Source organism: Dermacentor variabilis, chromosome 1, assembly GCF_050947875.1.
Source record: "Dermacentor variabilis isolate Ectoservices chromosome 1, ASM5094787v1, whole genome shotgun sequence".
Classification (NCBI taxonomy): Eukaryota; Metazoa; Arthropoda; class Arachnida; order Ixodida; family Ixodidae; genus Dermacentor; species Dermacentor variabilis.
Window position 1 is genome coordinate 203,446,679 of NC_134568.1, and position 13,983 is coordinate 203,460,661.

At 45.9% G+C, this 13,983-nt stretch overlaps 1 protein-coding gene across 1 annotated transcript in view; it reads right to left on the reverse strand.

Annotated features, from left to right (window-relative positions):
- LOC142591131 (neuropilin and tolloid-like protein 1) overlaps nt 1–13,983 on the reverse strand; it is a 469,467-nt gene that overhangs the window by 39,222 nt on the left and 416,262 nt on the right. The window contains exons 3-4 of the mRNA XM_075703514.1: nt 13,188–13,610; nt 2,390–2,413 (exon numbers count right to left, since the gene is read on the reverse strand). Of these exons, the coding sequence (XP_075559629.1) occupies nt 2,390–2,413; nt 13,188–13,610 (447 nt within the window). The remainder of the gene's footprint in view (nt 1–2,389; nt 2,414–13,187; nt 13,611–13,983) is intronic.

A 13,983-nucleotide genomic window follows, 5' to 3' on the forward strand; every position in this document is an offset into this window, starting at 1 on the left:
TAAAGTACTGTGATGAGTGTTTCATGACCTCCTGCGCCCACATCATCATCATCATCATCATCATCATCATCATCATCATCATCATCATCATCATCATCATCATCATCATCATCATCATCATCATCATCATCATCATCATCATCATCATCATATTCTTTATGTCATCATCATATTCTTTATGTCTACTGCAGGAGGAAGGCCTCTGCCTGCGATATTCAGTTACCCCTGTCTTGCGCTAGCTGATTCCAACTTTCGCCTGAAAATTTTATAATTTCATCAGCCCACCTAGTTTTCTGCTGTCCTCGACTGCGCTTCCCTTCCATTGGCACACATTCTGTAACTCTAATGGTCCACTGGTTATCTACCCTACGCATTACATGGCCTACCCAGCTCCATTTTTTTCTCTTAATGTCAAATATAATATCGGATATCCCTGTTTGATCTCTCATCCACACCGATCTTTTCCTGTCTCTTAACGTTACACCTGAGATTTTTCGTTCCATCGCTCTTTGCGAGGTCCTTAACTTGTTCTCGAGCTTCTTTGTTAACCTCCAAGTTTCGGCCCATGTTTCGGTAATGCCTGCCGTATGCGTTCCCCCCCCCCCCCCCCCTCAGCTCATTTTTATTCTTCTGTAAATTTCGTTCTCATGGTCAGGATCCCCTGTGAGTAATTGATCTAGATAAAAGTACTCCTGTACAGACTTTTCAGGCTGTAAATATAAGAAATTTCAAAAGTACTTTTACCTAAACCAGTATAGTACACAGACGGCAAATAGCGATTGGAAACACAGTGTGAAGACGGCTTGGCGGTTCATACACTATATTGGGGCCGTTTCTTGTCTGCAAATAATCGTCATATGTCTGGCTTGCGTTTCCTTTCTCAAAAACTCTGCGCTCGCTACTTTCCTATTGAGAATGCTATGTCACGCCGATAACGCGCATGCCATTCGTGACCTGGAAGTACCGGGCGAACAGCGTTAAAGAAAGGAAATGCGGACAAGATAGATGACGATTAACGTTGTCGGACAAGATAAGCCCCAAAGGGTGCAAACGTTTTTTAAGAGTGTACTGCAGGCGTGCAGCGAAGGCACGCAAGATCGATGACGCAACAAGATAAGCCCCTAGAGGGTGCATACCTTTCGTGGAGAGCACTCTAAAAAAAGGTTGCGCCCTTTGGGACTTGCCCCACAACGATAATCGTCATCTATCTTGCCGGCATTTCCTTTCTTCAACGTTGCGAGACCGGTACTTCAAGGTCACGAACGGCATGCGCGTTATCATCGTGACTTAGCATTGTCGACAGAAAGTAGCGAACGCAGATTTTCAAGAAAGGAAACGCAAGCAAGGCAAATGACGATTATTAGACAGTTTTGGTACTGCAAGTGCGCGCGTGCAGAACGCAACACGAACGGTACGTGATGCGTACGCGGCCGCCGCGTATACGCACGCATCCAGTTCTTGCGCGCGTACGCGGGGAGCCTCGCGTGTTGCTCTCGTGGTTCTCGTTTGTTCTGGAGAGCGCGAGACAAAAGAGTTTCGCAAAATGGTGGCGTCAAAGGCGACCAGCGGAAGGCTGTACTTTTCAATGGCCCGCAATTTGGCTTTGCTGCGTGAAGTGAACGCCCCGAACCCATTCCAGGATCCTGCACGGTGGGAATCCATAGCGAAAAGTATGAACTTTGTTTCTGAGAAAGTGTTCAGTGTGGGCAGTTTGCGCGAAAGGCTCGATCTTCTGTTGACGAAGTTCGTCGCAAATGGCTTTGCCAGCCACAGAAAGTGAGTACTAAGTTTTTATTTTTCTCGATATTATTCGTGCATTGCATCCGAATTAAATGTAGCGTCTTTTAAAGGCCTAAATATAGTCCGACGTGGCGTGAACGCGCGCACGCGTTACGTCACGTTGGCGAGAAACACAGCGTCTATAGTTCGGTGGATGGTTCGACGCACTGGCGGAGGCGGCCAACGTGCTCTGACGCGCCCGGCGTCTAACGACGTTCGCCCTGACGTGATACGCGCTGCTACGTTCCGCAAAGCGCTTGCGTGCTGCGTACGTATCGTCATGGCGCAGTACTGAAACTGTCTGTTGTTGTGGGACAAGATAAGCCCCAAAGGGTGCAAACGTTTTGTAAATATGTGTGGCGGATGCAGACACCTAAGAGCGCGTACTACGTGTACTTCAGTCTGTGATATCCCTAAATACTCTTAAGTCACACCTTTGAAGAGAACAGGGATGCATTTGCGAGATAAGCAGGCAAGAGAAGTGCGAAGCTACGCATATGACATACCTAAAGATGACTAAAGTAGCGATTACGAATCCGATTTCGATATTAGCTTTCAACAGGACAACAACAACTTTGCGTAAGAGTGGAGAAAAAAGAACGTTCTTTACCTTCGGGTGGTGGCTCATGGGTCTCTGAAAGAGAAGAAAGAATTATCGGTCAAAATGGTAAAAGTTTAGTTATTGTAAAAGCTTAGCATTTTCTTTAGCTACCTACTGCCGCCCGATTCTTGGCCTATCCTCCTTAGTAGGTCGAAGCCATGACAGAGGATCATCATCATCATCATCATCATCATCATCATCATCATCATCATCATCATCATCATAATCATCATCATCATCATCATCATCATCATCGTGTGCATTGCAACCACGATGGCATGCTAGCGTGAATGATGCACAGTGTTACTTAATATTACGTTTGGTTATTCAAGCCACATTACTACATTAATAATGACAGGGCACCGTATCGCCAACATATTCAACATGTGCGAAATCGTAGCTCCGCCATATTGTTCTAACATCGTACATTTGAATTTCCGAAAGATAGCATTTATGTTTACTATGGGATAATATAAATCTTACTGAAATGAGCTATAGGTATACGAGGTCTGTTGAAAAAGTTCATGCAGTGAGTCAGCAAAAAAGTAGGAAAAGGAGAGTGCGTAGCGGTGGTGCTCTGTCACTCTCTCCCCTTGAAAGGACTCGGTTGACCTCTAATAAAAGAAGGACTGCTGTATGACAAGGCAGAATTTTGTGAGTGCTCGTTATGCGCAACCCAGTTTTTATTCTTGGTCGAAATGGAGATTGACGAGCAGGGCCATCAGGACGCTGCAAGATCAGAACGACCCTCTATCTTCGTGACATTCGACCAGGCCCGGCGATCCGCAATAGCCAGTGGGGCCGTGGACGAGGGGCTCCACCCGCAGTAACCACGCACAATGTTTACTTCAATTAAGTTGTTTCTCTATCTCAGGGGTGTGGCAACAGTTCAAACGGAAACGAATCGCTGCTAAATAGCTTAGCAGGGGGGGTATTCTGTAAGAAGCCACCTAGTGGACTGTCGATTTCGGCTGCTGCTGATTGGACGCAGCTGTACGAGAGAGGAGGAGAGGAGCTGCCCTAGCCAATCAGCGGCGACTGAAATGGACAGTCCATTGGTGGACTCTTACAGCATGTCACGAGAAATATGAACTTTATCAACGGCGACAAAAGTGCATGCAAGGGTAACAACGTTCCACGATACTTCAAGTATTAAAAATTACGAAATGCCACTGCGTTAATAGTGTCTACACAAAAAATACAGTTTTGTACATCCGGTATTCGGCGGCCCTCGTCTCCTCGAGTTGTGCCACAGCCTCCGTAGCGCAAGATCGTTGCTCCTGACCGCTACCGCAGTGCGCGTCTGCGCGTTAAAGTGCGTCGTTCGCTTTGTGTGTAAAATTTGTGCACACACAGACTCAATTGAACGCAAGTAGACGCGCAGCGCGAACGTGGCGTTTGTGGTTTTCACAGCTGTGCAATTTGCGGCAGATGCGCTTCGCTACCCTTTTGCTGAAAATAAACTTGAAACAGCGATGTCGGTGTGCGTTTTTTGGCTGCAAAGCCGGCGATTGTGGTAAAAATGCACTGAACCGGTTACCGCAAGATGAGCACCTGCGGCAAAGGCTTGTTAGGTGGCAGCCTCTGAGTTTAGCGTGTCGTAGGCCCAAAACTTGAAGCAGCGGCACCTACGTAAATTTATAAAACCAAATTTACGCTATGCGCCGTTCAGTGGGTGGAACGTCGCGGCTGCCGTCGCCTCGGCATGCAAGCCGTCGAAAGAGGAGCGGGAGCACCACGGAGGGGATGAAAGACCTTATTTGAATGCCGCCAACTCCGCTTCTACTGAAGGGATTGCAATACTTTCTGCTGCAAAATATTACCGAAAATTGTGTTATTTCAAGTGAAATGCTTTGAACGACATGGATAGAAAGTGTTGCAGGGCCTCCTTAATGTCACATGAACGGCCAGAAACTGACATACAACGTTAAAGTTGGCGAAGGAGCCAAGGAAAGCTATCACTTTAATAAATTTCTCTACCACCTGCTGCGCATTCTCACCGTGCGTAGCATAGAGCTGCGGCAGGTGTCTCTATATTTTGCACGGAGGCATTTCGAGATTCGCGTTTCGAGTGGCGCGAGCCAGCCGCGAACAAATGACTTTTTGATCAGGCCACGCATTTTCCGTTCACTTCTGGTTTCCGAGTGCATCCGTTTTAGCGGAGACATGGCCTGGCCCCTTCTGCGCTCATATAGAAAGAATAAAGTAGCAGCGAGAGATGCCAGTGTCTGTACACGATGTCTGCGCGTGCAATCTTCGGGCCATCCAATCCGAGCTCGGATGTATACCCTCGGACCGTCACCTCGATTGGTATGATTTAACGGCCGCTTGGTCTTTCTCACTCATTCCGGACATCGATCCTCACGCGCCCTCTTCTTGGAAAGTGCTCGCGATCGATCTCGAGTACGGTTGAATGCGTGAGACCGCGCACCTCATGGCTTGGGGCCCACGTCTTCGGCTCCGCTTATTTTGACGACCCGGCTGCGGCTTTGTTGAACGTAACATAATTTCTCACTGCAGCTTATTGCCGACCATAGGTCGAAATAAAGCTCACACTGAAATGCTTCGTATTTGTGGGGCCATCACCTTCTCAAGCACCTCGCGCTTCGCTACTGTTTATATATCGCCGCAGAGTTTGGCCAAGCGCAAATAAATAATTTCGCGGAAAGCGCTAAACTCCAGTACTTGGGAGACAGGAACCAAACCAAAGCACTCCGTTTCCTAATCAGGTCGCGTATTTCTTTAGTTTTTATTTATGGCCATGCGAGTAACACTCAGCACGTTTTCTTTGGTTGAGTCAAATCCGATAAGCGGCCGCGTCACTTTTTTTCTTAATTTGCCCGCAGTTATACCAAATTACGCTTCGTCCAACAGAAAGATATTGCATGTTGCGTTTCCTTTCTCTTTTTGAAAGCAGTGACATTGCATGTCTTTTTGAAGGCGAAAGCCTTTATAGGCTCCTGGTGAAGTTTGTGTCAGCAGACCTGACCGCCGGAGTGTCCGCCGAAGCGTCATCACGCCATACGAAGACAGATTAAAGACAGATTAAATAATGAAAAATGATTGATAGTGACAATTAGTGAATGATAATGTTATAATAGATATTGGTAGAGGTTAATAATGACTAGTAATGGCTAATAATGACTACTATAATGACTTGTAATGACTACTAATGACTCCGAAATGACCAATATGTCTAACGACGGCTTGTAATGTCCACAATTGATTAGAAATGACTAGAAATGTCTAGTAATGAGTAGTAATGACTAAAAGGACTACTAATGACTTGTAATGAACACTAATGGCTGCGAAATGACCATTATGTGTAACGACGGCTTGTAATGACCACGATTGATTACAAATGACTAAATGCTTACTAGTTAGCAGTAATGACTAATAATGACTGAAATGACTTGTAATGACTAGTAATGACTACGAAATGACCAATATGTCTAACGACGAATTGTATCGACTACAATTGATTAGAAATGACTAAAATGATTAGTAATGATCAGTAATGACTAATAATGACTGAAATGACTTGTAATGACTACTGATGACTAGGATATGACCAACATCTCTAACGACGGCTAGTAATGACCACAATTGATTACATATGAATAAAAATGCTTAGTAGTGAGCAGTAATGACTAAAAGAAGAGAAAGAGAAGAGGCAAAGAGAAAGAGGCGAATGATAAGAGGAGGAAGAGTAGGCTTTCGTCGTTCACCTCTTCAGAGAGATCTTAAGAGACCCTGTAATTTTTTTTCTCATCTTTGAATATGTTTTTTTCGTGTGTTTTGTTTTTCACCTTTGCAATGTACTATACACGCCCGTGCCTTGGTGTACTACTCCTACTTATTTGTTTGTGGTCGTCTGTATTACATGTATACTTTTCCAGGCATTGATGGATAACCTGCACCAGTACCTGGCGCAAACGTCGTCTTATACAGTATAACCATGTCAATAAACGCGCAAAACTGAAGTTGTTCTGTACGTGCGAGCATAGGAACAGTTCTCGTGGGCTTTGCTGCCCACGAAAGACTAACTGCATTTCTTGAATAAGAGCTTCATTGGTCGACACGCACCGTGAAGGCGCTTCTGGTTTTGCTATGTCAAAACCTACTTCAGGAGACTGCAATTATGTAGCGCTATGTGCGCGGGTTTGCATTTGGCTTATCTGTGTGTGCTCGGTATGTTTTTGTCACCTCAAATTTCGCTATTCATATAGAGTAGCGTGCCAGGTCTGTGGCCTCTCAGTCATTTCTAGTTTTTTTATTTAATATACGCGCCACTTTTTTTTTTTCTTGAGCAATATAACTGTGGCGAAACGTATGAAAGGTCAGCGTGAGGGGGGGATAAGACAAAAAAAAAAAAAAAACGAAAAAAAGACGAATCTAGATTGCGATCAGAACGCTGGTGCCAGTAAGCGCTAAACATACTCATAATACATATCTGGTGTCGTTGCCTCGTGCGCATTCGTCGTGGCCCAAGTATCATCCAGGATGTCTAATCGAGTGTTGACGAGGCATTTTTGTTTCTCAATATGCGTGGCCTGTTCGTAATCCGTGGTTGAGCTTGCTCGTGGAAGTTCTCGCGAGGATGTAGCGGCAGTGGCGACACGGTATGTGAAACTGAGTCTGTCTAACAACGAGCAGCGAATAAATTCTCGAAGGCGTCGACAGAGTCGTTAAAGAGCTTCGGTTCTTTGGCCACCGCACACGAACGCGACACGAGGCGAGTTATTGTGTTTTCAGCCTGTGTGCTAACTTATATAGCGACTTAACTTATACAACGTGTTAACTTATTATAGCTCTCACCTACGCCTTCCACAGGAGAGAAGTGACAACTGCGCGCGCCGGAGTGGCTTAGCCAAGGCTAGAAATAATAAACACTGACGAATAACGTAACCGGCGCGAACACAAAAGAGCGGTGGTCCGAAACTCGTTCGAGCGGACGCGAGCTGAGCCCACGTGGCGTGTCCACAAATTCGTTATCCTACTTTTCGCCGTTTCACAAGACGACTGTTCGCTTTTCCACTCGTGTGTCAACGCTTTGTTCTGGCCAGCCACCCCATCACCTTTCTTTTCCTCCCGCTCCAGCTACTGCGGCCTCTCCAACTACATTTAGCCGGCCGCCCACGTCTGTTCCTTCTCTGTCGACACCGTCAGCCAGCCTCGTTTACGACCTGTCCGTTAGCCAACGTTGATATATACTTGAGTCACGCCTTGTTTGCCTCGCGCACCGTGTCTGTAGGTTTCCCTGCTTGACCCGATACAATTTGCTACGTTCGCGTCGACGCCTTGGCAGTGCGTGCGTAGAGTTTAGGTCCACGTTTTCTCACTGCTGAGTTCATAACTCCCGAGCCGAGCTATAGGTCTCGAAATCCGCGACGGAGCCGGTAATAAATCGGCGGTGAGGGTCGCGCCGAGTGCGGTCCATTCATCATGCACGGAGGGAGCCACGCCTCGGCGTTCCCCACAATATATTCGGCGCTTGACGAGCGACCAGCGCGGCGGCGCCGACAATGGCAGCCGAAGAGGATGGCGTGCACGTCGATTGACGCTGCATCAATTCGCCTCCTGTGTAAGACGATCGCTCTTATAAACTTAACGGCTGTCAGACACACTCGCGAAATGAGAGTCGCCTGCCGTGCGAATGTTGGCGCGGTATATACCATGCCGGCGTTTTTCGCTGTTCCCGCGTATTGACTCGGAGGCTGCTAGCCAGCGTCGACTGCTTTGATTTTGGTTACCTTGATGTTGATGTCATTGTTTTCATCTCCAGGAGGGAGTTCTACTTACAAGTCGAATGTTGGGCTGAGGGAGCGGAAGCACGGAAAAATCAGTGGAATCTCGACTGCAGCGATTCATCTGTAGGGCACTGTATGCTTTAGCAAAGTGTACATATCGGAAGCTCTTACTCACGTATCTCAAATTTGCGCTATCACTTTGGAATGTAGATGCTAGGTTGTCTCTACAACAAAGATAGTACGCATGTACTGGGTGTTTCGGTGATAAATTATTCCTAAACACGAAGGTAGAGAGGTCCGTGTGCCTATGACTTCTTATCTCATGTGTTTGTTATCAGTGGATTTTGTAGCGACAGAGAGAGAGAGAGAGACATACCCCCTCCCCCCCCTCCACACACACACGTGCAATGGGTGCCGGCCTTGTGATACACCTACTTGACGGTGAATTTGTGATCATATGCTTGAGGCCCAGAAGAGCCTGTACATGCATAGCTGGACGGCAGACCCTCGGTCCGGTCTAGCTTTATTTTTCGACCAAAGTTTCAAACAAGAGCGTCCACCTACCAAGATGACGTCCTGTTACGTGATGCGCAGGCTCAGAGGTAATATAGCAGGTGTTCCCTGTACCGTGCAGAACGCTAGCAGTAATAACAGGATAACAAAGGCCAACAACAAGAAATAAAGAAGTCTGCAATTTTTAGTAAAGTGACTCAAGGTCACCCTGCGGTAAATCTGCCGCCAAGTTCAATTATTTTAGCGGTATTGCGGAAAATAGATTTTTTAAAGAATGACGAAGTTGGGTCTGAATATATATATATATATATATATATATATATACGACCTTATGCCATAAAGAAGGGACATACAATGATTAGAGGATGAAATCATTGTCATTTGCAAGCACTCGGTGCACTCGGTGCTATTTTTATTTTCATTTTGCCTTTCAACATCGAAAATTCAGGCTCCATTAGCGACGCACGGATTTCTATTTGCTTTCAATACCCGAACCCGAAGACTTTATTGAAAAATGGTTCTTTAACATAACGAAAACCGATTCAAGGCTTCATTTTATTATGGCCCTTAACACAAACAGTGAGGCCATTCTCTAAAAGGAATATTATCCATTATCTGTACGTAACATTTTCGAAGCATCTCACAAAGGAACCTGAGCCTGAAGGTCCGTGTTTCAAGTTTTAGTTCAGCTCTTCGTTATCCTAAACATCACGTTCAATTTTTCTTTTGTAAGAGCACTGGCGCCTGCACTGAGGCATTATACTGAAAGGTCACTGTGAAAGATGGTAGAATGCAGTGCAAGAGTTATGTGGAACAGGGGACATGTAGCTACCAGTCAAGCGCGTTAACGCACACTTGACTCGTAGCGACATACCAAGATTGTACTCAAAGAATGAAAGATGACAAAAACAGGTTAGAACACACACACGCAGCAGAAACGGCAGAATTTTGATTTGTTATTATTTTGAAGGTGCTACTTGTTTTGTAACAACCAGGCACATACAAAGTGATGCGTTATACTTGTTCTTGATTTGGACTGCTTATCAAAGAAAATGCAATGTACTTTTAGCATGCAGTATATATTTCTACCATTTCAGCACCACTACCAAATTCAGTGCGTGCTTTAAGTGTGGTCAGATCCCGGCTTGTGAGGTTGTGGTACTCATTAAGAAATTACTGCTCTTGCGAGCTCCTGTGCACTTCCAATAAATGCTGATAAGTAGGTAAAAAGTAAAATGACCTAAACCAATCATATCGCGCTCACTAGGTGCTTTCACATGTTTGGACGAGCCAGGTAATTTCCAAAGAACTTATAAAGAAAACCAGTTGTATAGTTGACTCCAAAAGGATGCTTACGTGAAAAAGTGCTTAAGCGTGCGCTATACAATTTGCCTCACTGAAAAAGTTGAAGCGTGAGACGTCTTAAACCTGCTTCGCAGCGGTTGAGCATGACCTCAATCTCGTATGACTTAGTTTAAAGTTAAGCAACCGTTAGTTCCCTAGTCTACCCGCAATGGCGACGTAGTGGCTATGACGTTGCGTTGCCCAGGCGCGGAATCAAATCCCGGCCGCGGCGGCGGCCGCATTTCGGTGGGGGCGAAAGGAAAAAAACGCTCGTGTACGGTGCTGTCGGTCTTTATACCGTGCATTAGGTGCACGGTAAAAAAAAAAAGCAAAAAAACAGACACACACACACAAGCGGTCAAAATTTATCCGGAGGCCATCACTACGGCGTGCCTCGTAATCATATCGTGCTTATGGCAAGTAAGACCCGAGAATTAAATTTTTAGATCCCTATTTTGTCTAAGTACGTATATGATATCCGTCTTCATTTTTTTTTTTGTTTCTTTGTGGGTCACGTAAGTTCTAGTTTATGCTGTAGAATTGGCTGCGTAGTGCCTGGTATTCCGGCATGATGGTATAGTGTAGTACAATAGTACATAGTGCAGCGTGGTAGATTTCCAATACAATAGTATAGTTGCCTTGCAGGCATCAGCATGCGTATTTCTTTTATGTTCAAATTAGTTTGCCCACGTTGTTCTAGAGTTGTAAGCCGTTTACAATGCTTTGTGGTTTCAATATTTGACGCGAAGTCACTTTTGTCTTTCTTGAGGGCGGCTGGCCTGCGTGTATGCCTAGGACTTAATGAGGTCCTCCGCGCGCGTGCGTGAACTAGCCGCTTTAACCCCCCTCCTTCCTCTAAGCTCTATCTCTTCTTTCTATTCCCCCTTTCCTGTACTCCAGTATAGAGAGGCCAACCAGACGCATTTCTGGTTAACATCCCTGCCTTCTCTCTTTTTTTCCTCCATCAAGGACACCAAGCGTGAGCATGCTATTGCACTCCTAGACCCGTAGATGAAGTCGCAGCACCAAGCTCAGACGGCGCTCGACTAAATGTCAAATGCCACGAGACGGCTGCACGGTGACAGAAAGATAAACTGATTTGTTTTACTTGCTGCTACGTACAAATCAAACGAATTCTGGAGAAACTTGAAAGAGGAGTTTGTCATTCACCTAAAACCTAGCAGAATGCTACAAAGGAAGAAGGCAAATGACCTAGATTTCTTTGAAGAAGAAAACGTTGTACAGAGGGGAAAACAAACAAACTGGCCCGTTGTATGATCGATGTAAAATCTACTGCATACAACTAAATTTCCAGAAGACTTTTTACTCTCGATCCTTCCTTTCTTTTATTTTTTTGGGGAGGTGGGTGAAAAGCTTTTATTTCGCGAGCAACTTGATCCAGCGAATGGCTCACAGGTGTAACTCGATACTGGTTTCACTACTCTCAGATTGTTTCGAAACATTACGTAGCGTCGAAAGCGCTGAATATCGCACACTCACGAATAAAACGTCTTTTTAATCAGGGGCTTTCGAGGATCCCGAATTCCGTATAAAAATAGTATTTGTTACAGTGTTATTTAATTCAATAATTTCATATTTGAAGATTTCAAAAATTCTTCTGTGAGCTGAACGAAAAAAAGAAAGAAAGGGTTGTTACACCTATCGGGCGAACATAAAAACGCTACAAGGCCGCCCCAAATGTGCGTTGTTATTCCACCTCTCCCCCCCCCCCCAAAAAAAAAGAGAGAAAAATAAGCCGGAAACAGAAAGGCACCGGTTATGGAGGTAGCAAGGGGAGCAGCGTTTGCGTCCCATAATATGTTGCAGTTATAGTTGACCAAAGATGTTTTCTTCCTTGCCTGCCAAACAGATGCATTACATCAGTTTAGTTAAAATATTCTTAAATGAAATTCACTCAGTTTGCACTTATAAGTATCATGACCTTTCGTTCCTAAAAAAAATATTTGATATCACATTCGATATCAAAGAGAAAAAATTCCTAAAATGGCAAAAAAAATAAATAAAAGTAAGCGCTCTACTATAGCACACCATGTACGTCTGAAGTAAACCTCGCCACAAGAGAAGGCTATGTTTATTCTTGGCAACCCATGCATCCGTCTATTCAGACAGTAATTTCCCCTCCTTTGATCTGCGTGTGAAGTAAATTGCCCGTTTTATTATTCACAGTTAGTAATACAACTCTTAGTAATGCCTTTTGTAAGCAAATCTCAATGAGAAATTCGAGAAATTTTTAGAGCGATATATTTATACGCTTGTACTGAATTTGCGCCCGTGTTTGTGGTAATTGTAAAACGAGCAAAACAAGGGTTTACGCCTCGCGTTATGGAAAAAGAAAGAAAGACAAGAAAGGAGAAAAAACATTTCATTTAGGTTGAAGTAACACAAAGGAATATAATCGGCATAACAAGAGTCTGATTTGCCAATATTGTTCCTCTGCAAACCACGTGAGCTGAAGAATTTGTGCAGACGATGAACGGCGCGCGCAACCATACAGCGCTGTGAGACGAAAGAAGAACGAATGAGTGCAGCGCTTTTACGCAGCCGGCGCAAGCATTGCTCAAGCGGGCACAGTGGTGGATCCAAGAGATGTCTTTAAGCGGGCGCTAGTGAGTGTGTCGCAATTATGAGTCAGCAGGAGACTGGTAGCACAGTTGGAATTGAAATTACGGAGAAGCGTGCTTTAGCCAACGTACTGGCGCGACGGGTGAAAATTGCGCGTCCGTGCTCTCGCATTTGGCTTGCGGCTTCGCTCGAGCCGGTCTTAAGTTGATTTGTTATCGGATATTGGCTCCAGAGAAGACGTGTCCTCTTATGTAACAGTGTCGGTGGTCGTTGATGTACGTGCGTGCGTGCGTCCAGCAAAATGTTTTCTTTAACAGTCAAAGGTTTCCGATGTCTCACATAGGTATTTGTGGGGAGGCCAGTGCACTGGCCAACCTGTATTGGCATGCTGCTTGAAGACACGGTCAAAGAAGGCAACGGTTTCTTATGATTAAGGACTGCCATCTAGGCTGACTGCAAGGGAACAGGGAACACAACTGAGGACTTACTTTTTTTCACCTGTCTACTTGAAAGTTAGAGCACTTGACGACCTGCTCCTACTTCCCTCGTCTAAAAGCGAGTCTCGCAAGAAAAACAGAACATCGGGCGCCGCGCCAAGCCCGCGCGCCTCTACTCACTGGGCGCCGGCTTGAAGGTGTATACTGCCTTGAAGCCCGTGTACTCGATGCTGGCGTCCGAGGAGAACTTGAGCCACAGGTGGCGCCCCTCGGACTGCACGGGCTTGGGGAAGGTTTCGCCGCAGAGCCGCGCCTCGAGCGGCGAGTAGGCGTACGCGCCGTTTCGGATCTCCAGGTAGTCGAACTCGCACGTGGGCGACTCTTCCAGGTGGAAGCGGTCGCGGAAGTCCAGGCGCACCATGTGGTTGTAGGGGGCGCGAATGACGCGCGTGCACTCGGTGTTGTTCGGATAGTGGTTGGTGCCGTTGTACAGCGGCGAGTACAGCTCCTGGCGCACCTTGTCGCCCTCGGTGAAGTTGTGGCAGATGCGCGCGCGCTCCGCCTCGTCCAGCTCGCCCCACTTGAAGCTCTTGATCTCCTTGCCTGCACGAGACCAGACAACCACCACGATATAAGACAACGGTTCACACTAACGACCGATGAGGAGACTAATCAATGTGTAACATGCCTGCCTTCCCTCAGCATCGTGTCCTCTCAAGAAATCGCGCTCGTGCTAGTGGTGCCTTACCTAATGCTCTTCGCGCGAATACTGTTACTTATGACCACTGTGTACACTTGTAAGTCATAAAAATACCTGCGTTAAGAAATAACAGCGCAGCAGATTCGAAACAAAAACACAAAGTCACAAGCTCTTCATGGCCCGTATTTGCAAAAATTCCGGCAGACCCCATCCAACAATGAACGTCGACGCAAATGCGATTGGCATTGAAGCTACGCAGCGACACACCGTATTGCT